At 55.5% G+C, this 23,380-nt stretch overlaps 1 protein-coding gene across 1 annotated transcript; it reads left to right on the forward strand.

Annotated features, from left to right (window-relative positions):
• The first annotated feature begins 8,724 nt into the window (after positions 1-8,724).
• Positions 8,725-19,517, forward strand: LOC102567719 (natural killer cell receptor 2B4). Its single transcript, XM_014597714.3, has 7 exons — positions 8,725-8,976; positions 14,347-14,709; positions 15,274-15,567; positions 15,960-16,079; positions 16,382-16,473; positions 17,185-17,308; positions 17,821-19,517. The coding sequence occupies exons 1-6, from the start codon at positions 8,904-8,906 to the stop codon at positions 17,296-17,298; spliced, it is 1,056 nt and encodes a 351-aa protein (XP_014453200.1). The 5' UTR covers positions 8,725-8,903; the 3' UTR covers positions 17,299-17,308; positions 17,821-19,517.
• Positions 19,518-23,380: the final 3,863 nt, after the last annotated feature.

The raw sequence follows: 23,380 nt of genomic DNA on the forward strand, positions 1-23,380 counted from the left end.
CAATACAGTGGTGACTTGTTTTTGCAATAGACAATTGCAGCTCTTGGGGAATGGTGAGGCCCAGCGCAGGTCGGCTGAGGCTCCAGGCTCACTCGCGTTGCTCCGGTTCCCGTGGTTCTCTATTGCCCTGAGCAGCAGCGTATCACGAGGTGCACGAGGGCACTATACACGTGCTGCTGCTGGGTGCTGAGCGCAGCAGGTGGACGTGCTCCAGCCAGGACCCAGGCAGGGAGGATGGGGCTGAGCAGGGAGATGAGACCTGGGATGAATCCTCCAGAACAGACTCCTGCTGTGAGCCGAGTACCCCTGTTCTGCTGCCTGGAGTTGGAGGCTGGGAGCTGAGCTGATAGCCTACGTAGCAGCTTTCTGGTAACTGGGAGGTTGCCCCAGGCAGGCCATGCTCCCGGAGGTCATTGACTCCCCTCCTATGCTTTAAAGCCCCTTCATGTTGCCAAAGCACAGTCCTTGTGCCAGCCCGGGCATGCATCAGTGCATCCATCTGAATGCATGAGGTTTGGTGCGCGGCGGCCTGTGTCCTCAGTGGTTTTCTCGTCACTGCTCAACAGCCCTTTTGGAATTTTTGCCCGGAGGTGCAAAGTCCTCGTCGCCTTTGGGAGCTGCAGCTGCTCCGCGCCTCTCAACAAAGTAATCTAGAAGGTCTTGCTATCCTTACAAGAGAGGGCAGGACATTCCCGGAGGCCACTCTGTGAAATCTGCCATGATCAGGCTTTCGCATCTCTTTCCACTGTGCTGTTGTGATGGGAGTGCGCGTGAGACAGAGAGCGAGAGGATTAATTAGGGTTTGCAAAGTGCTCTGGGACCCTCCGAGGGAGGAGGCTACTTGTAAAGTGCTAAGCAGTGTTGCCATCAGCGCAGGCCCAGGAGGGAATATTCCACAGAAGAGTCTCGATCACTAACGCTCCGTGATAAATTATAAAACACTGCATTTCTCTCCAACGTGCATTCTCTCCCCGCTCCCTCAGGCAGCCCGCTCTGTTGCCTGCTGGTAGGAACGTCCTATTTTACAACGCAAGCCTTTCAGGGTTAAAAAACAAAATCCCCTTTTTGATTATTTGCGGGAGCGAAACACAGCGGCAGCCCTTTGTGCTTCCCCATTGCCGTGCCTTTCATCTGAGGAGGAAAAAGCATCTTGCAGACAATAATGAATTAGGCTTCCCAGCCCCCTGTGAAGCATTCCTCTTCCCTCAGGAGGCAGGAGTGAGTATCGGGACCTGGAAGTGTAATATGAATTGTCTAATCGTGGCCCTGCTTAGTGGGGTTGGTTCTCCATTGCCCTGTGCTTTGCATGATCGGTTATAGCTGTGCAAAGCGAGTATGAAACCCAGAAGTGTGTTTGACCCACTTTGCACTGCTGCATGTGATTGCCTGGTACCACGTGTAGCCAGGAATCGGGCCCCAGGTGTTTCTCCAGCCCCCGGCAGCATCGTATGCAGTTGCTTGGCAAACATTAATGGGTTTGTCTGCACGCTTGGGATGCAGAGAAGTTAATATTAACATTGCTCCCATTTGGAGGAGGGGAGGGCAGGAGACTGGGGCCTGGATATGTTTGGGCCCTGCCTGTTCCCAAGTATTGACTGTTCAGGGTTTAACTCCTGGGTGGAGGAGTTTAGTGATTTTCATGGACATGACTACCTTTCTAGAGGGGAGGGAGTTGGGAAATGGGGGTGCCAGACAGAAACAAGGGTCTTAGATGCTGAAAGTAACCTCCTGAGGCAGCCAAGCGGATGATGTAGTGGCTGAAACTAGTGATGCTGTGCTGCACATGGCCAGCTGGCACCCTCGGGCAGGTCTGCTGTGGTCTCCTAGTGTCAGGTTATGCAGTGAATTGCACTCATGGTAGCTCAAGCCGGGGTCCTCGAGGCTTTCCACTTGGCAATGGAAGTGTCTGATGTCCTTGGGGGTCTAAACAGGGAGACCCAAGAGCACCCCCAGACTGTCAACCTGGGCTGGGAATGCAGCCTTCATCAGTATTGAGGACAGAGTTCGAGTCCTGCCATGTCCTGCTTGCAGGTCCCTTCCTTATCCCTCTTGCTCCAGGCTGAGTCAAGCTTCTGCTGCCATCTGATCTGAGGGGAACAAATGGCTCTCACCATCCCTGAACGTCCTGGACCTGCCAATGACTGGCCACTGAAAAGAGCCCCTGGCTGCCCTGCAGATGGTGGGGTGGGGAGTGGGTTATGGATCACTGTTCAGCAGGGGCTGTTGCCACTTTAGTGAGTATTGATTCTTCCTTGCTCTGCACCACCCGTGTGAAAAATACTTCTCCAGCCTGGCTGGGTACGTACAGCACTGCCATGATTTACCAGGCTCCTCACCTACCCAGTCTTCAGGTGCAGACAGTTAACATGCAGCCTTGCTCATTGGCAAGCTCCACTAAGGCATCTTGAGAGGCAGGGAACCAAAGGAATAGCCATGCTAGCCATGTTCCAGCAGGTCATGCAGGGGAGCTGTTACCCTGTGCTGGGGGTTCAAGACCCTCCTGGCCATAGGCAGTGAAGTCTAGTGACCAAGTGATGCAGTTGGGGCTGGGGAGGTCCAGGCTCTGCTCCCCTCTCCAGGCAGCTCGGGAGCCCATGAATGTGGTCTCTCCTCTGTTCACTGCCTTTTGATGCAGGCAGCTATGGCACAGGGGCTGCGCAGGGGGCTTTGGCAGCCACAAGTGATTCTGCTTCCCATGCCGTAGCTCTGTGCAGGTATCTCCAAGCCCACAGTGCAACTTCATGGAGGAGGCAGCCACCTCCTGCATGGTTTTCCTTTGAGCTGTTGTGCATTGCCCATGGCAGGATAACACCTGGGCTAATGCAGACTAACTACATCTAGGATCCATCGGGGTCACTGGGCCAGTGCCTTGGGGGTTGCCTTGGCCCTGGGAGACCTGGGTCTCAGCCTCTGTTCTGCCACAGACTCCCTGGATAAGTCTGAGCCTTTCTCTGCAGCTTGGGTCTGGGTGTGCATGGCAGCTTAGCAGTTGTCCCCACCTCAGATAGGGTAGGGAGAAGAGATGCCACTAAGGGCCTCAGAGGCTTAATTCTGTAGGAGTCCGTGTGTGCCAGGAACCAGCCCAGATGCTGCAAGGTGTTGGGTGATGTGAAAATCCTGAGCTCATGGGGTGGAGCACGCTCCAGGGCACACATCAGCAGGATCAAGAAGGAAGTGCAGCATTGCATAGGCCACTAAGTGCCTGACAGGAGTCGTTCACCTGACAGGCTGCCAGTCCAAGACAGCAGGACTTAAATGATACATGTGCTGGTCCCTGCCCTGCTCTGGATACATCACTCAGGCCGGCAGGCAGGCTCCTGGCCCTGGCACAAACAGCCACAGCCTGAGCTAGGGCAGTAAATCTTTGCAAAATGACTGGTTTTCCGTGGGCAGCAGGTGATGAATGGCCATGGCCGTGGCACGGACCTGTTCCCTACGTGGAGGGGCTGGAGCTGGAGTTGTTCAGGAGCTGCGGCTCTTTCCTGGGCTTGCAGTCCCCTCTGGTGGAAAGCAGCGGCTGTGCAGCTTCTTGGAGGCTCCTTCTCTCTTTCCAGCCTCTGGCTGTGGTGAGCGCAGGCTGTCGGGCTCACAAGGGGGCTCCTGGCTGATGTTTCCTACCCAGTGGGAGACAGTGGGTCTGGGGTCCCCTCTGGCCCTGCAATCGCTGAGTCCGAAGCAGGTGATAAGCCGGTCCATGTTGTTTTCTTCCTTGCCACGTTCTTCTCCGTGGCAGACTCCATTTCAGCACGTACCCCGGGACCAAGTCACCCGTCATGGGTGTCACCGGCTTCACAGAAGCATTGAGGCTGGCTGGGGAGGGCCAGCCTTCTGCTCCCCTAACCCCTGCCCCTTGTGTCCCTCCTTGCATGCTACCTTTGTGCCTCATGACTGTGACTTCCTAACCCAGTGCATCTGCACATCTTGTTATCTCACACCTGTGTATCAAGGATATTGCCTTTACCCAAAGAGTTCATCTACCTGTGTATCAGGGCTCTTGGGGTGTCCACAGCTCTGCAGTCAGGCCATCACCCCCAGCGGGGTCTGCCTCAGCCCCAGACAACGTCCACAGACTAACCTTCCACCCATTTCATGCCCTGTGTAGCCACTGGAGGGCAGCTGTAGCTTTCTGATGGTGCCAGGGTCTCTTCTGGCTCAGAAAAGCTGAGAGATGTAGGTAGCTACGAAGTACATACATAGTACATAGATAATCAGAAGTCAAGTAGAAGACAAGGTAGATTTGCACTTTTAGACTAACCAAAGTGTGGGGCTGTGCAGGTGTGTGTGTAGATATATAGCAGGGGTGTAGGATAAAAGATATCAAATTCACCCAAGGAACCTTGTCTGCCTAGATATACAGCACAAACTTTTAAGAGCTGCAGCTCGCTTCATCAGATGTTGTGAAAGATGTAGGCAGGCAAGGTTCTTTGAATAGAGGTGATATCTTTTATTAAAACAACTGAGTAGTTGGGAAAAAAAGTTCTTAGCAAGCTTTCAGGCACAATCACCCTTCTTCAGGCATAGGAAGACAGGTGATTGTGCCCAAAAGCGTGCCAAGAACTTTTCTCCAACTATTCAGTTGGTTTAATAAAAGAGATCGCCTCTACTCAAAGAACCTTGCACCTGCCTATGTCTTTAGACCAACATGGCTACAGCCAAAAACCCAGTGAAAGACATACATACATACATACTTGGGTTAGACTATAAGGTTCATACTTGCTGCCCTACATTGCCTGAACAGTTGTGTGTCATGCCTATAACTCGTGTGCACGTGTGTAAGGTGTTTAAGACCCAGCTAGACAAAGCCTTTGCTGGGATGATGTAGTTGGGTCTGGTCCTGCTTGAAGCAGGAGGTCGGACTAGATGTGACCTCCTGAGGTCCCTTCCAGCTCTCATTTTCTACGATTGCATGTGCCCGGGTTGGGTAGCTGCACGTAGCTGCGACACCACTGCTCTTGGCAGCAGGAACACATATAACTGTTACACATGGGTGTGTCAGGGAACGTGGTTTTCGCCTGAATTTGGACTCATGAAAGCCCCAGGATTTTTGCCCGTGGGAACTGTGTGTGCAGGAAGCCCAGCAGGAAGTGAGCCTATGTCTTGATGCAATCACAGACTGCCCCTCCAGCTGTCCACCCTCCCTTCTCTGGCCGTCTGTCTGCCTGTTGCAAACGCTAAAGTACTCAGAGGCTGAATTTAGCTTCTGGCAGCTCTCTTCCCAGCTTCCAGACTTCTCTCTCTCACTTGGGTCCATTCCAGGTAGCTTCATGCAAGTGACTGGAGCCCCTGGCTCTGCCCTCCAAGGTGTATTCTCCACCCCTTATTATGCCTCACCTCTGTCTTGTTGCCTCCACATGAAAAACAACCTCGGTCCCCACAGCTGAGCTGTGCTTGGGGCTGCTGGGTCCTGGATCAGACACCCCCTCCCTCCCCCTCCCCCCCAGAGCTCCCTATTCTGTGTTTGAGCCTGTATGTGCAGGATGAGGACCCTGGGCTGGCTTCAGACCTGGGTCTCGGAGCAGGGGAAGTGCTGCACCCAGTTCCTGCCCAAGCAGCTGTTTGTCTGCGGTCTGCGGAGCAGGAGTCTGTGTCTGGGCTGGCTGCAAACTTCCTGCCAGGAGCGATGGATCATAGGTCAGGGTTATGGGGTTAACAGGCCAACGATCGTGCCTGCATTGACCCTAGCACATGTGTGTGTGTGTGACTGAAGTGCACAAGGTTTAGAGTGGGGGCTCCTTGGGCAGGGGCCACATCTTGCTTTGGCTTTGTACAGCTTCTAGCACCACGGGGTCCCGATTCGCAACCAGGGCCCCCATGGGAGAGGCCATACTAGTGCTAGCAGCACATCAAGGTGAGGGGAGGTTGCGCTTTTCCTCCCCACAAGGTGCCATGAAGGAGCTGGGCTGTGGTGTAGTGCAGCCACCAAGTGAGAGCTTGGCTCACACCCTTCTCGCCGCAGCATCCCGTCTGGCTAGGAGCCATATACATGCTGGTTGAGGCTGGGGGGACCATTTGGGCAGGGAGAGAGAAAGTGGGGCTGCCCGGCCTGCAGTGCCCGGGAGCTGGGGCAGGAAAGGGGCCCTGTTGTCAGTGCTAGGGCAGGGCTGCTGGGCTCCTCTCTTCCTCCACACCACTAACTCAGCAGCTCTGCCCTGCTCCTGGCCTCATCCCCATCAGTTCTGCTGCATCGGGAGTGTGCGTGTGCACGTACATGTCTACGGGGGGAATTACAGCCCTATCACACCAAAGCCACGCACAGCTCATGGCAGTGATTCTTCCCCGCGAGGCCCCATCTGCAATGCTGTCCTGAGCATCAGGGAAGCCACTAGTTCTAAAGCAGTGGCCACATCCTGCCTAGCCAGCTCTGCGCCCTCCCCTCCGGGCTCTCCTGGCTGTCCGAGGCGGGCAGGGCTGTGCTGTGCACTGGGACCCCCCGGCAGCTGGAGCAAACCCTGCCCAACCACGGTGGGCACAGATTGGAGCAGCTCTGGGGTTGCTCTAGGTTGTGCTGCAGCACAGCCTGGCACTGACAAGCTCCCAGCTTGCTCTGGGCCTTGACAGCTCCCCTACCCCATCTCCTGAGCCGCTGGGAGATGGCTGGTTCTGCGCCAGTCCTTCTGCCGATTGCATTGGTCTCACATGCCAGGAAAGTGTGAAGCGCTGCAGTTCTGAGGTCCACAGCAGCAGCTTGCATGGGTGCCAGTGCTACCCCCAGGCATTCACAGAGGAACCCATCCGGCCACGGAGCTGTCTCATGGGGGGAATCTCTGCGGCCAGCTGGAGACAATGGACTTGAATGGCTTTGGGGGGATGAATTTCTAGGCTGGGCAAGTTAACCCTCTATCCCAACCCCCAACTTGGGCTGGGTCTCATTCCTTGTGGATGGTGCTGTGCAGGTGGGTGCTAGGGAGGGGGTGGCAAGGGCAGGAGCTTGATGGGACATCCCAACCCATCTGCCTCCTGGATCCATGGGGTCTGATGCGCAGCCCCTGCAGCACTGAGATTGCCCATTTGCAGGAACTGCCTGCAGCTCTGCCCCGTCTCTGCGCAGACTGCAAGGATGCAGGTTCCCTTTAGGCCTTCTCGGGAAGGCCAGCCTTTGCCACCCAGCACCTTCTCCTGCTTCAGCCCTTTTGCGGTGCAGTGGGTTTCCCCATCAGCTGGCAACTGAAATCAGCAGCTTTCATTTCCTCTCTTGCAAGCAAAATGCAGGAGGGGGAAACCCGTGCCACAATCCCCATCCTGGGAGCCTGACCACCACTGGCCCCTGATCACAGGAGTGCTCCCACAGATGCACTCTGCACCAGCATTATTTCCCAAGCACGTGTGATGGTCACAAGGCTTCGCTGAGAGCCCAAGGATGCGTCTTGAGGCCTCAGAAGATGCCACAGAAAGGGACTGGATTAATTAGTCAGGTGGGAGTGGGTTAATTCTCTTATGTGACTTTCCAGAGCAGCAAACAGCAGGGCAGGAAACAGCTGGTATCTCCCCCTCCAGGCTTCCTTCTCCAAAACAAAACATGCCACCACCAAGCTCTGTGCTCCTTTCTTTCCACCCAAACACGCTCCTTCTTTCTGGTTAAGGGCACTCCCCTGTTTCCAGCCATTGGTCTCGCAGCCCTCCGCTGAGCAGGGCAACAAGAATGGGGCAGGAATCTCCTCCTCCCTGGAAGATGGCATCAAACTGGAGTGAAATCCTTTTCTAAGTGCTGCAAAATGTATCCAGCTCCTGCTTGGAAACACGAATTTTTTTTCCTAGTTTTGGGCTAAAAGCATGACATAAATGCCCACCCAGCCCTGGGGCTGGGATATGGATGAAGGCAAGTTTCCAAGGAAAGCAGATAGTTTCTGCGGAAGTTTTGGGGCAACTGGAAACAGAATTTTCCACCCCAAAAAGTTTAAGCGGGAAGGCTCTGCCCTGTCTTTGTTTATACCTCCCTGCCTCCCAGATCTGCACAAATAGTTCGCTCGGGGTTGCATGTCAGTCCGGAGCCAAGGACAAGACCCAGGCAACCGGCTCGTGGTCAGGGAAAGAAGACGCTGCCATCCCTTTGGGGAGAGCCGGGCCCCATCTGGGTGTGGGGTTCTCCCTCTCCTCCGTGGCAGGGGCAAGAGAAGAGGTGGTTGGACCAGCTCAGACCCAGGGCCCATCTCTGCCAGTCTCCTGCCTCCCAGTGTCACCCCATTGCTCTGTCTTGTGCAGGGGAAGGTTTTGCCTTGGAGAAACCAGCTCCCCTTGATGCTGGAGCGAGGGCAGGTAAGTGCAGCAAGGTCCTTGCAGGGCCTGACAGGTGGGTTCACAGCCCTTGGGGCAGAGGCAACCCAGCCCCGGCACAGGCTGCCAGGTGCGCCAGTGTTTTGCACCAATTTAGAAAGCTGGAGGTTTCCAAGCAGAGGTTGGAAAGGAGTCTGCCTGGGCTGGAGCAGGATCCGGCATCTGGCAGGGGGCTGAACTAGGTAGTCTGAGCTGCTGCATCCAGTCCTATGATTTCAAACAATCTGGTGCAAAACCGGTGCCTATACCGGCCCCAGCACCCTCCTTACAGCACAGCATTTAGCCCCTTGATCAGGGGGATTCCCATCTCAGGAACTACATCCTTTTAGCATCCTGCTGGATGATTCCTCAAGACACCCACGCTCCGTTCTCTCCCGGCACCTGGGGTGTGCAGTCAGGACAGCCCAAGCTGCAGCTGGCTGGGAGCATCTCAGTCTCCTCCAGAGGTGCCCAGCACCCTATGCCAGGCCATAGTAGACAAGCATTCAGCCAATGCTCATTCGCTCCATGCAAGCTCTAGGCTACAAGCTTCCTGCAGAGTGTGCAATTGGCCAGCTTTGCTCCTCCCCAGCACCGCTCCAATATTAGTCTCTGCCCACGGATGAACAGAGAGCCGCCAGAGTGGTGAGAACATGGATGGTGAAGCGGCCCGTGGCCGTGCCTCTCTCCTGCTATTACTCATGATGCTGATCAGCCTCTGGCCAGGTGAGTGAGACTGTCTGCAGGGTGGAGCAGAGCCAGGCACGTGGCAGCAGAGGAGATGGGTGGGTGATGTGAACTGTAGGGAGGAACAAGGGCTGGAAGGGAGACCATGGACCCAGCAGGTGGGTTTCTCCCTAGCGCGCCCATCTAAATGCCCTTTGTAGCTGGGGAGCACCTGGATGCTGAATGAATACCAGAGGAAGAGCAAGGACAGGCGTGCGGAGGCTTAAGGATCCTCTATCTCAGCCAGTGGAAGTCTGTCGCTAGCTGTTTTCTAGAGCATTGCCTAATCAGGCCAGTAGATGCTGCGTGTGAGTGTGTGAATTCAAGGATTCATGACCGGGTCATGCAACACGCCTGATTTCTTCCTTCTGCTGGCAATGCCAGGGAAGGGAGCCTGTTCCACGCAAACTTGTCTTCTGACTTTTCTGTGCCACGATCCAGGCACTCGGCTGGCGAGAAGCAGGGCAGTGTGGCCTGGCCTATTTGTACCAGCCAAGGGGCTGATGTGGATCCCCCCCAAAAGAGCTTCCTTATCTTTCACTTGGAGAATCCATGGATGCACTGCTTCTCCCCCAACTCTAAGGGAAAACCACACCACAACAGGAAGATCAGATTACCAGGGAGCTCTGCATCCCTATAATGCAACCCTCTGGCCAGATTGAACGTTGCCCAGTAATTGAAGCATCCTCATTCCAGTCTCAAACTCTGCTGCTCTGCGATGTGAAGAGGTATGACCGCAAAACCAGGAACCACTCTAACGAGATCGTTTAGGACTTTGTAGTGAGTTATGAGTTGCCCTGTGGTGTTTGGGTGGAGTTCAGACCTGGGACAGAAACTAGGTAACGCTGAACAAACCCAGGTGCCTCCCCTGCTGCTTCCTCCTTTTGTCACATTATTAGACCCGCACTAGACTAATTCACATCCAGACCCGAGCATGGGGATTTGGTCCCAAGCAGCTCAAATTTGTAACCGTTGTCTGGATAAAGCAAAAATAAGTCTCTCTCTGGAGCATCCATAAGCTCAGGTTTAAGCCTCTTCAACTCTTGGACTTTTCCGTTGTAATCCAGGGCTCTCCTACAAACGCGCAGATCTTGTGGGTTGAGAGCAGGGATTTGCTGAGATTAATGTGTTCCGGGCAACTTCTGGGTAAACAAGATAAAATTCAGCTGCTCCAACGAGCTCAGGAAACATTGTGATTGTAACAAAGTGACCTGGCTTCGGCATTTTTTCCGACCTGTCATTTCCTTAGAATAACCCGAACAATAAAGCGGGGACCGCGCACGCCACTACCATATATGTAGTGAAAAAGCAGCTGGCAGCCTGAAACGGATGTCAAGATGTCAGGGGGACCCACGCGCCAAAAGGTCAGATAGCCGCTGGCAAATGGCTCGGAAAACCAAGTGGAAAAATGCCAGGTGTTGAGAGAGTAGAAGCACACGTCTTGCATCCTGTTAGCTGCTGGGACATGCTTTCGTTTTAATTGCCAGCCCTAAAATGAGCTACAAAAGGGTCATTAGAGCAAAGCATGGCAACGGTGTTGGAAGGCAATCCAGGGATTGAGGTATTAGATTCATAGGTTTTGCGGGGGTTGGTTCTGGGTTTTGTATGCCTAGGACAGTTGAAGAGTGTGTGAGCTCCTGACTCCCCAGCCCAGCCCCTGGCTTCTTTACTTGTCATTCCATCCAGGAAGAGCACACACCAACTGCTGAAACTTCCTTAGCCTGACGAAGGGTTTTTGAACCCGAAAGCTTGCTTAATAATTATTCTCCAACTATTTGGGTTGGTCTAATAAAAGATATCAGATTCACGCAAGGAACCTTGTCTGCCTGAGCTCCTGAATTGCATGGACCCGACTCACCCAGCACTGAATCCAGCACTTTGTTCTGCTTTTGAGGCATTAGCTCAATTTCCTGCTTGGCTCTACACTTCCAATGCCTCTAGGAATTGGGAGGAATAACACTCCCCTACTTTGCAGGAGTCTACTAATATGGGCTGCTGCCTAGAGAAATAGGGTAGCACACCTTTAAATAGCAGGTGAGCCCTACAGAGGGGCTCACCATGTTCAGAGACCAGCCAGGACAGCAGCCCATGGGCTGCATCGTAGTGGTCTCAGTGGTCTGCGCTGTGCCTCGATCGTAATGTGTACAAGCATCCTCAGTGGTCAACTCATCTTGTCTCTCCTGTGTAACCAGCTGAAGATGCAGCTGGGTCCCAGCTGTATTTCTGGCTGGGTTGCACCCAGCTGTGAATCCAGATGCAAGTGGTGGGAACATCCCCGGAGCCTGACATTTTGGGGAAGGTAAAAGCAGCTGGTTTGGGCCTGATATGCTGTCCTGAGGGCATGGACATCTCCTGTCTCCCTGCATGCAATGCTGCAGAGCCCAGAGACCACGTCCCACAGCCCTGGCCATGAGATGGGAGCGGAGTCATTCAGTTCTCTGGAACTGGGAGTTTTGTGCACGCATCAGCATTTTCAGGTCTCAGCTGCCTCCAACGGACCAGATTTTCAGATAAGGTCGGGTGCACAAAGCGCCGTATCTACTGGAAAATCCAGCCCCGGCAGTGGGTGCTGAGGTTGAAAGCCAACTTTGAGATCTAAAAAAACAAACAAACCATTTGATTTGAATCAGTGCCTGGTACCATCAAACAGTCAGATGCTGCCTGAATTTCCTTGTCATCCTTTTAGCTGCTCCCTTTCTCTCTCCCCAGCCTTGCCCTGTAGCAGATCGAACATGCGCGGTACAGGAAAGCATCCCGCCAGCTCCAACCCACCCAGAAAGATTCCACCTCCTCCCCAGCCCCCCCAAAAAATAAAACCCCAAATGGCCGAACAAAAATAAAGGTGATTGCAAACATTACAGTGGGTTCTCCCCTCTTTGCTACAGCCTCTGTGTGTCCTATTTGGATTGTTACCCCTGTGGGGAAAAGGGTGGGTGTGTGTTTGGGGGGGGTCCAATGTATGCCATAAAGGGGCCTTGATCTGGTCCACCAGTAGACCACACAGTTTGCAGCAGTAGCAGTATGGGCAGCATCGCCAGGTAGTGCTTTTACACCGTCTTCTACGTTTGCTCTTTCAGCATGTGAGTGAGTGGTCAGTCTTGGGAAGACATGCTATGTGAGGGCAAAGCTCGGGGGAGGGAACAGGGGGTTCACTGTCTACCAGGGACTTCATTCTGGGGGGCAGAGCTGTCCTGTCATGGCTCCGGCACTGGGCAATCCTTCCTCTCTCTCAGCTCTGCAATTCAGAAGGGAACGAAATGGCAGGAGAGGCGGCCGGGAGCAGAGTTTTGCAAGAGGCAAAAAGAAAAGCCAAGAAAGGCAAAGAGGAATCGGCTCAGGCCATGCACCAGGACCCACAGAGGCAGTGCAGGGAGGTCGCTTGTAACTTGGCCGGCCGAGGGTTTAGGCACAGCCAACACTGCTGTGTTTAATCTTCTTGGATACTCAAGGCACATCTGCTTCTTCTGCCTTGCAGCAGGAGATGAAAGTAGGGAAATCGTGGCTCATGCTGCTCCCTTTGGCCTGGCTTATGTCGAGCATTGATATCTGAGAGGTGGCAGCGGGACCCAGGGATCGCTCCGCCCATCACCGGGGTGGGGGAATGACTTCCAGTCGACTTTGGGTTCTCTAGCCACGCAGTGCAGTGCTCTCTCCCTGCCCCCAGATGTGGCTCTGAGGTGACTGTATGCAAACGAGGATACATGTGTTTTTTAAGGCCAGGGAGACTGATTGCCCACGGTGACCTCCTAACAGGCCTCAAACTGTCCCCAGCGGTTCCTTGTCCCCAGCTCCAAGTTCTTAATGGAGCTGGATCCAGAGCTGGCCGATGAGTCTAAAAGTCTCCTGGAGTCCTCAACACTGAGAGGTGCCCCGAGGCCAGACCCCGGGGATGAGCATCAGGATCTGTGTAGAGGGGTCTGTGGAGATCTCTGTGGCTGCAATGGTAGGAGCATTGCCAGCAGATCAAGAGGAGTGATTCTTCCCCTCTGTTCAGCACTGGGGAGGCAACATCTGGAGTCCTGTGTCCAGTTTTGGGTCCCCCACTGCAGAAAGGATGTGAACACACTGGAGACCGTCCAGTGGAGGGCAATGAAAATGGTTCAGGGGCTGGGAAACATGACTGGTGAGGAGAGGCTGAGGGAACTGGGCTGATTTAGTCTGTAGAAGAGAAGTCTGAAGAGGATTTGGCAGCAGCCTTCAACTCCCTGCAGGGGGGTTGCAAAGAGGATGGAACTGGGCTGTTGTCTATGGTGCTAGCTAGGGATGTGGCCTGCTGTTCTCAATAGGAGCTGTGTCTGGGTCTGGACTTCCCCGCTGGCTGAAAGCTGCCCTTTGCTTCTCATGTAGTTCCCCCTCCCTGCTGCAAAGATTCATTCACCACTGCCCAGGAAAACCTGCAAAAACTAGCCCTGCCATCAGTCTGGCAAACGCACCACTTGATGGTGGGTCCCCCCAGGACCTAATCTCAGCACAGCATAGTGGGCATTTAGATTGGCCAGTATTGGGAGCCAGAGATATTGGGAATCCTTGTTTCCATCTCTGGGTAAGATGGTTTTGTGGCCAGGCACAGCCATTTGCAAGGGGATTTAGCCCAGGATGGCCCAGGCGGCCAGGGACGGTCCTGCAAGGGAAAGGAGGAACCGATACCGTTGTGGTCTCCGTGCACCAGTTGGCCAAGCAGGCAGTGAAGGAGGCTGTGTGGGGGCGCAGCCGTCTGCAGGGGTTCCCCCCATCCTCCTAGGGGCTGTTGCACTGCAGAGGTCCACGGAGATGTGTGGGAGGGGGGAAACAGGGCCGCTTTGAAACTGATGTTTTGAACAGACCTGGGGTCTTCCCAGGGTCCCCAGAAGCTGTCTCTAAAACCAGCTGAGCCCACAAGTCCCGAGGGAATTTGTGGCGCTGGCCAGACCTTCTACTCGACTGGGTGCCCTTAGCTTTGGTGGGACCACTATATTAGAGGCCCAGCCCTGGGTCAGGATGCTACACTGGCACTGTATAAACTCAGGACAAAAGGTCTCTGTTCAAGGGCATTTTCTAGTGAAGCACTAAAGCCCAGATCCTCCAAAGTTGCCAAAGTCCCTGGAGCCCAAACACCCCTAAATACGTCCTTGCTGGGTGAGATTCGCCCCTGCCCAGATACTGCAGGGAGTGGGGCGCTGTTTGAGCACCCCGGCAGGTGGGGCTGGGGCTCGGTGCTTTGAGCAGCATCTTGCTTCCTTCTCGTGCTGCCTCGGTGGCCCCCAAAGCCTCAGGATGACTGGAAGAGACAAAGCCCAGATAGGGGTGTTCCCCGTGAGTCTTTGCTCTGCTGATGTTGCTTATGTTGCTGCAATCCCATGTTGCTAATGCTCCTTGTGCCTCTCTCCACAGACCCCCCAACCGGCCACACTCAGGCCCCACCACGCCTCACGCAGCTCACAGCCCGCCGGGTGAACAGGGTGCTGGGCAGCTCGGCCTGGCTGTCCGTGTCCCTGCCTCCAGGGGCACAGGTGAAGGCAACAGAATGGAGCTTCGCCGCGGGGCCAAGCAGCGCCATCGTGGTGGCGGAGTTCAACGACAGGGGGCTGGAGCGGCCAGATCCCAGTGACCGGTTCCAGCAGCGGCTGGAGGTGCCCAATGCCACAGCGCTGGGCATCCGGGCACTGCAGCGGGATGACAGCGGCAAGTACAGCGCCCGCGTGAAACTGCACCCGGCGGTCGTGGAGGATTACGACTTCCACCTCGCCGTCTACGGTAAGAGCCTGGAAGTCTGTCGGGGCTCTGAAACACAAGCAACTCCAGCGTCGGCTCTAGGCCTTGCCACTGCTCATCATTGGCAGATCCAGAGGGGGAGTCTAGTGAGGGATGAGGGGATTTGCCTGAGGCCACCCAGAGGCAGTGGCAGAGCCCAGGTCCCCACTGATGCTCTAACCGCGTGGCCTAGGGATTTGCACCTAGACCCACTTGGCACCTTCCACCCCCTAAAGTTCACATGTGTGTGTCTAGCATGACCCGCTTTCCACTTGCATTAAATCTCTCCAGCTCTGGTGCCTCTCTGAGCCCCAGAGATGGAGACAAGGAACAATGCAAGTGTCGTGGTGGGGACTGATGAGAGACCGCTCCTTCCCCTGGCCCTGGCCTGAGTGAGCCCCAAGGAACAGGAGCATCAGAGATGGTGAAGGTCCAGGCATCTCCTCAGGGCCTGATGGATTTTGGGTGCTGGAGGCTGAGGCATGTGCCAGGGTCAGGTGGGGGACACTTGCCAGGGTGGCTTGGTCTCTGCAGTGTCAGATCCAATCACCTGTCTCCTGCATGCAGAGCCAGTGCCAGCGCCCCGGGTCCACTGCCAGCTTCTGGGCAGCACCCCAGAGTGGTGCAACGTCACACTGCATTGCCAAGCGCCCAGCCAGGCTGCTGTGAATGTGACCTGGGGGACGGGCAGCCCACCACGCCCACTGCGATTTGAGCTGCACCAGCTCTCCGTTGATGGCCGGAGCCTGCGCCTGGCCCTGCCGCCCAGTGCCTGGAATGCCACCTACACCTGCAGCATCAGCAACCCTGCCGACCGGAAAAGCGCCTCCTTCGACCTGCATGCCACCTGCCTCCGGGAAGGTGAGGGGCTCAGGGCCTGGCCTTGCATGGCTGCTTCAGGGACTGGGATTGTGGGACCACTGCTAGAGGACCCTGGACAAGCATCTTCCCCTTCTCAGAGACTCGTGTCCCCACTGTCATGACATGGGAGTACACTTGCAGCCACCGAGTGCTTTGGGGACAGGAAGGGAAAAGCACAAGGCTGGAGGCACTGCCTTTATGGCACCCCATGTTCTCCATGCAGTGGAGAATGGGACCAGCTAGCATGAGTGGGCTGTGGGGCATGCAGCCAGCACAGTGATGGGCTGTGGTGGCCCAGCCTGGCTTCCCTGTCCCCACCAAACCCCCACAGCCAGTGCCAAGCACCCTCCCAGCTCCCCCTCAGCCCTGACCCATGGCCTCTGCCATTCCAGACCGAGACACGTCCTCCTCCAAGCCAGGCTATGTGGTCCTGACTATCATCCTGCTGGCACTGAGCATTGGTGGTGCCGTCTGGTGTTGGCGCTTCAACAAGAAGAAGTCAGCCCAAGCCAGTAAGTCCTGGGGATGCCAGGTGCTATGCCATGCCTCAGGGAGCTGGGGCTTTGGGTGGGAGGTGCTGCACTGCAATGGGTCTGTTTGCAGCTGGGGAAGGTGTGAGACCACCCAATGCCCCTTTGGAGAAGCATCCACCGAAACCCCTTGCATCTGGTCTGGCTGGCACCTGCACTGCAAGGGGTTCTGCGCAGCCAGGGGATTTGGGGCACAAGGAGGGTGCAGCTGCCCAGATCAAGGTGCTGGGGGGGGGAGAGCTGGGGGGTCTCACCCACCTCTCAGCCTCATGATCTCATTGCAGCTGTGACCTCCCCAGTCCCAGCTGAGCCCAGCTCCTCAGACCCCCAGTACGCAGAAATCCTGCGGAGGAGCCCTCCGGAGGGCAACGACCAGGTGAGCTCTGCCAGGAGCAGGCAAAAGGTGAAGGCTTTGTGGGAAGCCACAGGGACACGAGTTCAAATGCTGCCAGCACATTTGCCCAGCACTGCTTGGGAGGCAGCCCCATGCTCCCCTCCACTGCGCTCAGCGAGTGTGGAGCTTGCCAGTGCCCTTTGCTGAAACTGGGGCAAGAAGCAGCTCTCTGGTGCCAGGAGATAGGGCTGCTGCCACCATGGCATGGCTTTATCTGCCCTGAGGAGTTTATGACTTGGGGTGCACTGCAGAGTGTGGGCAGCCTGAGCCCTTTGGTCGTGCAGCCGGCGCCAGCAGTGCACAAGTGGGCACGTGTGCATCTCGTTCTGGGAGCTGCTCGCTGCTACGTCTCTCTGCTTCAGGTGCAGGGCTGTGGTGGCCTCTGCCTTGCTCCCATCACTGTGAAGTGCGTGTGTGTGTATGGGGGGGGGGGGGGGGGGTGTTTATGGTGTGTACTTGTGAGTGTGTCCTTTCTAGGAGCTGCTGCTCTCTGCTGCATACATCTTGTTCCTGCCCTTTGGTGGGGTTGATGCTCCCCTCCTTGGTGTGTTGCCCCGCACTGGGGCAGAGAGGACATACCATGCCAGGGGAAGCCCATGGTTCAGCCCCACTGGCAGCCTGGGGAGCAGGCAGGCCAGCCTGCAGTCAGCTGGCAGAGCAATGCCAATGGCCTCCTCTCCACTTCAACCTCAGGCCCTGCGGCACCTGGACGGCACCGCGGAGCGGCGCTCACAGAAGGAAGCACTCGTCACCACCGTGTATGACCGGATCCACCTGACCCCAGCAAACGCAGCCGAGGTCACCTAAACCGAGCAACGTAAGGGCACGCACCCCTGTTTTCTAAGAGATCAGGGGAGAAGGGAGGTCCCCAGGGGCTGGGAAGGCCGGGAGAGGATGCTCTTCTGAGCCTGTTATCATGGGCCCCTCGCTGCATGGGGACCCCAGGACCAAGCCTCCGGGGGATGGAGGGGCTCAGGCCTTGTCTACACTTGGCTGAGCTGGTTTCACTTGAAATCGGATCAGGAATGAGTCCGTTACACTGGCACAAGCCATTCCATTTACACCCAATGGAGCTGAACCTGATCCAGATTTCTCCCAGGGATGGGGAGAAGCATGTGAACAAGGGCTGCAACCAGAACAGGGCTCAGCCGTCCCCAGTGTCCACTTAGGAAATGGCCTGAGCAACAGACGGGATGTCTGGACTCGCCTGTGCTGGAGCATGTTTGTTCAAGGGGTTTGGGAGCATGTGAGTTTGTCTTGGGGCAGGGCCTGGCCCAAGGGACCCTACACCCCTATGAGTGACCTCAGGGACCTTTCTCCTTCCCCCAGGACCCAGCTGAGTGGGAGCTGCGGGGTCGTTGCCACTCAGCACCCTGGCTCCAGCTCGCCCGGCGTTCTCCTGCCCCATGGCTCTCCTACCACTTTGTGTTTTGCAACCTTCCCTGTGCCCCCGGAGCCTGCTGGGGAAAAAGGGACTGGAGCTAAGGCAATGGAGCTGGCTGCGGTGGGAGCAGAGGCTGCAGTTCCTGGGGTGCAAGCCACCGAGAAAAAAGGCCAGAAGGGAGAGGGGCCAGGCTGCACCGGGGGGCACAGCCCATCCAGAAGGGATGTCAGCAAAGCAGAGAGCCACGGTCCCCCTCCCCGCGGGGCTGCCAAGTGGAGTGTCATGGCAGCAGAGGACGGGTCGCAATGCCTCTCCCCAGCTCTGAACAGGACGTGGCTACAAGAAACCATTGATCTCCACGTGCAGGGACCTTGAGCTGCATTTGTTGTTCAGTGGTGCTCAGCGAGTGGCAACGCAGCAAAGAGAAACAGGACTGATCCGCTAATGAGATCTTTGATGTGGGGAGGGCCAGCGCTGCCTGGCTCCAAGGTACAGCCCCAGCAAGGGGGAGAGGCAGCTGGAGCATTAGGGAGGGGAAAAGCTGTCAGGGTAAAGATAGACAGCTGGAAGGGTGAGCGAGGGGCCTGCTTTGCTGCTGCAGCTGGTTGGGACTGAGGGTGACGGGGCCGGCTGGGGTTGCAACGCAGCGCAAGGCCTGGAAGAAGCATCCCCGTGATATTCCTGGGTGGGTGAAAGGTACGGGGCTGCCTGGGGCTGGTGGAGGAGCAGCCCCAAGCTCACAGGTATCCCTTCCCAGGACCACAGTAGATGTGCTGGTGAGCAAATCAGCAGGGAGGTGCCAGGAGGTGCATGTTACCAGGTGGAACCTGATGCAAGATGTATTGCCCATCTGTCAGGAAATGTACTTTGCTCCGCGTGCACTTCCCTAACAACACCTAGAGCTGGGTTGGGATGGGAGGGGGTGAGATCAGTGCCTAGGAAAGGCCTGAGCCTCCCACGGATGGCAGCAGGCTGCAGCCCTGGGTGAAGCGTCCTGTTGAAAGGTGTATTGACCATCTGTCAGGAGATGCACTTTGCTCACATGCACTTCCCTAACAACTCTAGAGCTGAGTTGGGATGCAAGTGGGGTGGGATCGGTGCCTGGGAAAGGCCTGAGCCTCCCACCGATGGCAGCAGGCTGCAGCCTGGGGTGAAGCGTGGAGCTGAGCCCTGCCCAGAGCAGCTTTCTGGGGGTCCAAGACCCTCATCCCCAGCCCTACTCCCTTCTTGCCCTGGGGGGGTGTTACTGCTGTCCATAAAGGGGGTATCTCCATTCCCATTTCCCTCCATGTATCCAGCTAGGCTGGGTGGGGAGTGCTGGTGGTAGGGTTACCCCTCCTGTCCTTGATCCAGAAAGGATCTGGCTCTGGGCTGGGACATGGGGCATTATCAGGATGAAACAAGTGAGGATGAGTTGGCAGGCAGATCTCCTGTGAAACGTGTGTGCGTATGTGTGTGTATACATGTGTATAGACGTGTGTGTGTGTGTGTACATGTGTGAAGAAATCACCCCAAACCCCACGTGTCTCAGAGTCCTCTCCTCTTTTCCCCACTTCTGCGAGCACATGTAGCAAGGCACACATCTGTTCCCGACGGGGTGTGCCTGTGCATTCATGCAAATATAAGAAAACTATGAAAATTAGCAGCCGGTTGCAGTTGTCTGTGGGGACGTGAGGTGGGTGGGGAAGAAGAAGAGCATCTCTGGTTCTCACTGCCTCATTGTTCAGCCCCAGTGCTTTGCATTCCCAGACAATCCTGCCCTGGGAATAGGGAAGTTCACCTCTTGCCACTTCCCTATTTGGTGATCCCAGAGCTATACATCCTGCCCCAACCAGGAACAGCTCAGTCCTTTGTTTCTCCTGCCTGAGGCTGGAGACCCCCAAGGGATGGGAGCTGCAGCCTGGCTCCCTTGAGACAAGTGGGCCACATGCCTGAGCTGAGTGTGCCAGGTCTCAGCCGGGACTGCTTCACTTTCCTGCAGGCATTTTTCCTCCAGCCTGGTCTGGTCCAAACAGCCGCTCTCTCCTTGGGGACCGCAGCCCAGGGTGGCGCGGGACCTGCCCTCAGGCACCTGCTGCAGCCTGACAGGCCATGCTGTCGCTGGCAGAGGCCGCGTGCTACTCCGGCAGGGTAATTAGCACATGTCCGGTCAAGCCTGGCTTAGCCAAACTGCTGTCACGCAGGCTGCTGTGTAACTAGGCCATGTCGACCACAGGCAGGAAATGCAAGGGTGACCTGCCCTGCAGCTTGAGAGACAGCAGCCTGCCCTCTGCAGCTGAGCTCTCGTGACAAGGGAGCTGCAGGCCCCTGGGGTGCCGCCCACAGCCCTGTCTGGGGCAGGGGACAAATGGGCGCCATGAATAGATGCATCTATAAAATTGCCACCATCGTGCCTGGCTGTGCGCGGCAAAGAGCTGTGGCCTGCCCTCTCCCTAGTGAGCGTTGGGAAGGCTGCTTTATGGTGGCCGGCCCGAGGGAGAGCTAAAAGGGACAGAAATATGAAGCAGAAGGTGATGGGAGAGGGCTGGGAGTGGCACTGAGATCCCCCAGGGGCTGTGGGCAGACAGCTCTGAGTGCAAAAAGTGCCTGGAAGGGAGAAGCAGTCTGTTCTGTGATGCTTGCAAAGCCCTTGGCTTCTACCTATGTCCCCTCCCCGTGCAGGCTCAGTGGGCGAGGAGACAAGCATGCACTCTCACTTCCCCTTGAGCATTTGCAGCTCCGAGATCTTCGCAGCTAGTACTTGAAGGCATGGCCTGCAAGAGCCCCCTGGTCCCAGGGATGCTACTAAAACTGATCGGCTGCTGGGCAGGTAAGCTAACACGCAGGCAGGGAGACAGGTGTTTAGTAGTAAACAGGTGGCTTATTCTCAGCGAAGTGGAGCCACTCTTCCCTCTGCTCCTTAGTCCTGCTGCTTCTCTCTCAGGAGCACTGAGCTCCAGGTGGAGAGAAAGGCATGGAGGTGGCTTCTGTCCCTGCCTTGCTGCTGCTCAGCTCTTGGGCAGGTGAGTGGGCAAATGCTGGCTTGTAACCCACGTCTTCCCAGCTTGAGACAAGGTCAGGAGACAGATCTGGGCAAACAAGGGGAAGGTTTGCAGCCGCCTCTTTGCCCATTTTTCCCCATGTTAGCACCCAGCCGACCTATTTAGAGAGACGGAGAAGCTCCTGCCTGGCTTGAAGTGCTGCAAGTCAGACAGGTGGGAGATAGGGAGGGTGCTGGGTGCCAGGTGAATGCTGTTGGGCTGCTATTTTTTGGTATGCTGCTATTTTTTTTATATGCAGCTGCCGGTCATGAGGAATAGCTGCTTTACGTTACCTGCTTGTTCACCAACTGGCTTGTAGAAGATTTTCATAAATTGTAGTTCTAGAAGATTTTCATATTTCTGGGGTTAAAACCAGAAATCCCAGGGTCATAAGGGGAGTTTAAACCTTCTCAGCCTTGCTAAACCCAACAAACTCAAGAGCCTGGGAAAACTTTATGGTGGTTGGGGGCTGTCTGGCTGGGTGGACGGAAAGGAGCGGGTCTGTGCCGGTGCTGTGGGGTTGCTCGATTCACTTTCAGGCAAGGTTCTGTGGGTGGATGCAATATCTTTTATTAGACCAACTAAATAGTTGAAAAAAAAGTTCTTTCTTCTATTCCTTTGTGTATTCACTGCATTAAGGAAAGCAGATCTGCTCAGAGCTGGAGGTGCTTTGCAGCTCTGAATACTCATCCAGCCCCGGGGGGTTAAATCTAAAGGGTCTGAGCAATGCTTCTTCGGTTCTCTGAGTGTTTTTTCGGATTTGTTTTGCTCTTGGTTTTTTCTTGGCTTGTCAGAGGAGAGACAGAGCCGGTTCCCACCCCTGCTTTGTTCTGGATCTGGGAGGGGATGTTACCCCTTATCTCAGTACAGGGCTAGTGTGTGGGTTCTTGGCATGGAAGCTGTGGGGTTAGGATGGGACCCCAGCTTAGGGGGCAGGACATTTAAGATGCCTGTAATGACTGATTTGATTCGAGATGAGGGAGAGGCTGAGAACTGCTAGTCTCCATCATGTCCTGGTGGGTGCTATTCTGTAGTTTAAAACCAAGCCCCCCAGAGCAGCTCTCTTCCTTCTTCCTTTCAAAGTCCCAAGAGGAAATTGCAGCACAAGTCCCAGCTGGCTTGGGAAGCTATCGCTTTGCAGCCCGGGGAATCTGCAAAAAACTGTCTTTGTCTCATGCCCGGCGGGTTAGCCCTTGGGTGGAGTGAGCTGTTTCTAGCCAAACTTGGAGGGAATTGGCCCTGGCCTATGGATTCACACTGGGGTGCCCCGAATTTGAGGCCCCACCACACAGATCTGGGGGGCAAGAAGAATTTACTTTGTGCTGCTTTGGAGTAAGGGAATGGAGAGGCAGAGCGGCAGGGCTGAGTCCTGTGAATGCTTCTGGCTGAAGTCAGGCATGGGACACAAAAAATGAGGATTGTAAGGGACCTCGGGAGGTCACATCTAGTCCAAGCCCCTGCTTAAATCAGGACCATCCCCAACTACATCATCCCAGCCAAGGTTTTGTCTACCCGGGTCTTAAACACCTCCAAGGATGGAGATTGCACCACCTCTCTGGGTTGCTTGCTCCAGTTCTTCACCACCCTCCTCGTGAGAGTATTTTTCCTAATATCCAACCTCCCTTACTGCAACTGGAGCCTATTGCTCCAAGTTTTGTCACCTGCCACCACTGAGAACAGCCCAGCTCAGTAGTTTTCAACCTTTTTTCATTTGTGGATCCCTAAAAGCAATCGAATGAAGGTGTGGACCCTTTTGAACTGTAAGCGTGGGTATTCATGTACTTTTGATTGATCATAGTTGTCTTTCGTGGCCCCCTTAGATATAACGTGCATGCCCTCAGGGGTCTGTGGGCCAAAAAACCACTAGCCTAGCTTTATCTTCTTTGCAACCACCCTTCAGGTAGTTGAAGGCTGCTATTAAAGCCCCCCTCCATCTTCTCTTCTGCAGACTTCTGCCAGCTAGACAAGGTGCCGGATACCACTCACACAAGGCTCAGGGCCCCTGGGTGTGGGGTTGGGACCTCTGATTTTTGCCTCTTTTGCAGAAGCAGAGGCTGCCTCTGCAATTCCACCCTCTCCTGGCAGCAGTGCAGCTCCTCATGCTCCCTCCCGGGGCTTTTGGATAAGGGGCCAACGTGGCATTTTGAATAGCCAATAGACATTGCATTGAATAGCATACATTCATTCATCCTTGTTATAACAAAGATCTCCCTCGAGGCTGGCCCAGGTCTCTGCATTCACCTCCCACAAAGACCAAGTGGGGGTTCCCAACCTGCCTCCGATCCAGCTGTTGAAATGCAGCTGTGGGTCAGAACTCCCTGAACTGGAGGGGGCCAGGCAAACCGTTCTGGATCAGTCCCGTGGCTAAATAAAACCTTAATGCTGCACACACGTCAGGCTTAGGATGACAGCCCCAGATCTATTTTAAGGTTAAACTCCACAGATTTGATCCTCTGGTGCCCAGCAGCATGTGCTGCCATTTATC

This window comes from Alligator mississippiensis, chromosome 15, assembly GCF_030867095.1.
Source record: "Alligator mississippiensis isolate rAllMis1 chromosome 15, rAllMis1, whole genome shotgun sequence".
NCBI classification, from domain to species: Eukaryota; Metazoa; Chordata; order Crocodylia; family Alligatoridae; genus Alligator; species Alligator mississippiensis.

What these genes read in the sequence shown, in the direction of transcription:
- LOC102567719 (XM_014597714.3), top strand. Translation starts at nt 8,904, where the DNA reads ATGGATGGTGAAGCGGCCCGTGGCCGTGCCTCTCTCCTGCTATTACTC. An exon ending in GCTGATCAGCCTCTGGCCAG is followed by an intron (nt 8,977 to 14,346) that starts GTGAGTGAGACT and finishes CTCTCTCCACAG; the next exon opens with ACCCCCCAACCGGCCACACT. An exon ending in CTTCCACCTCGCCGTCTACG is followed by an intron (nt 14,710 to 15,273) that starts GTAAGAGCCTGG and finishes TCCTGCATGCAG; the next exon opens with AGCCAGTGCCAGCGCCCCGG.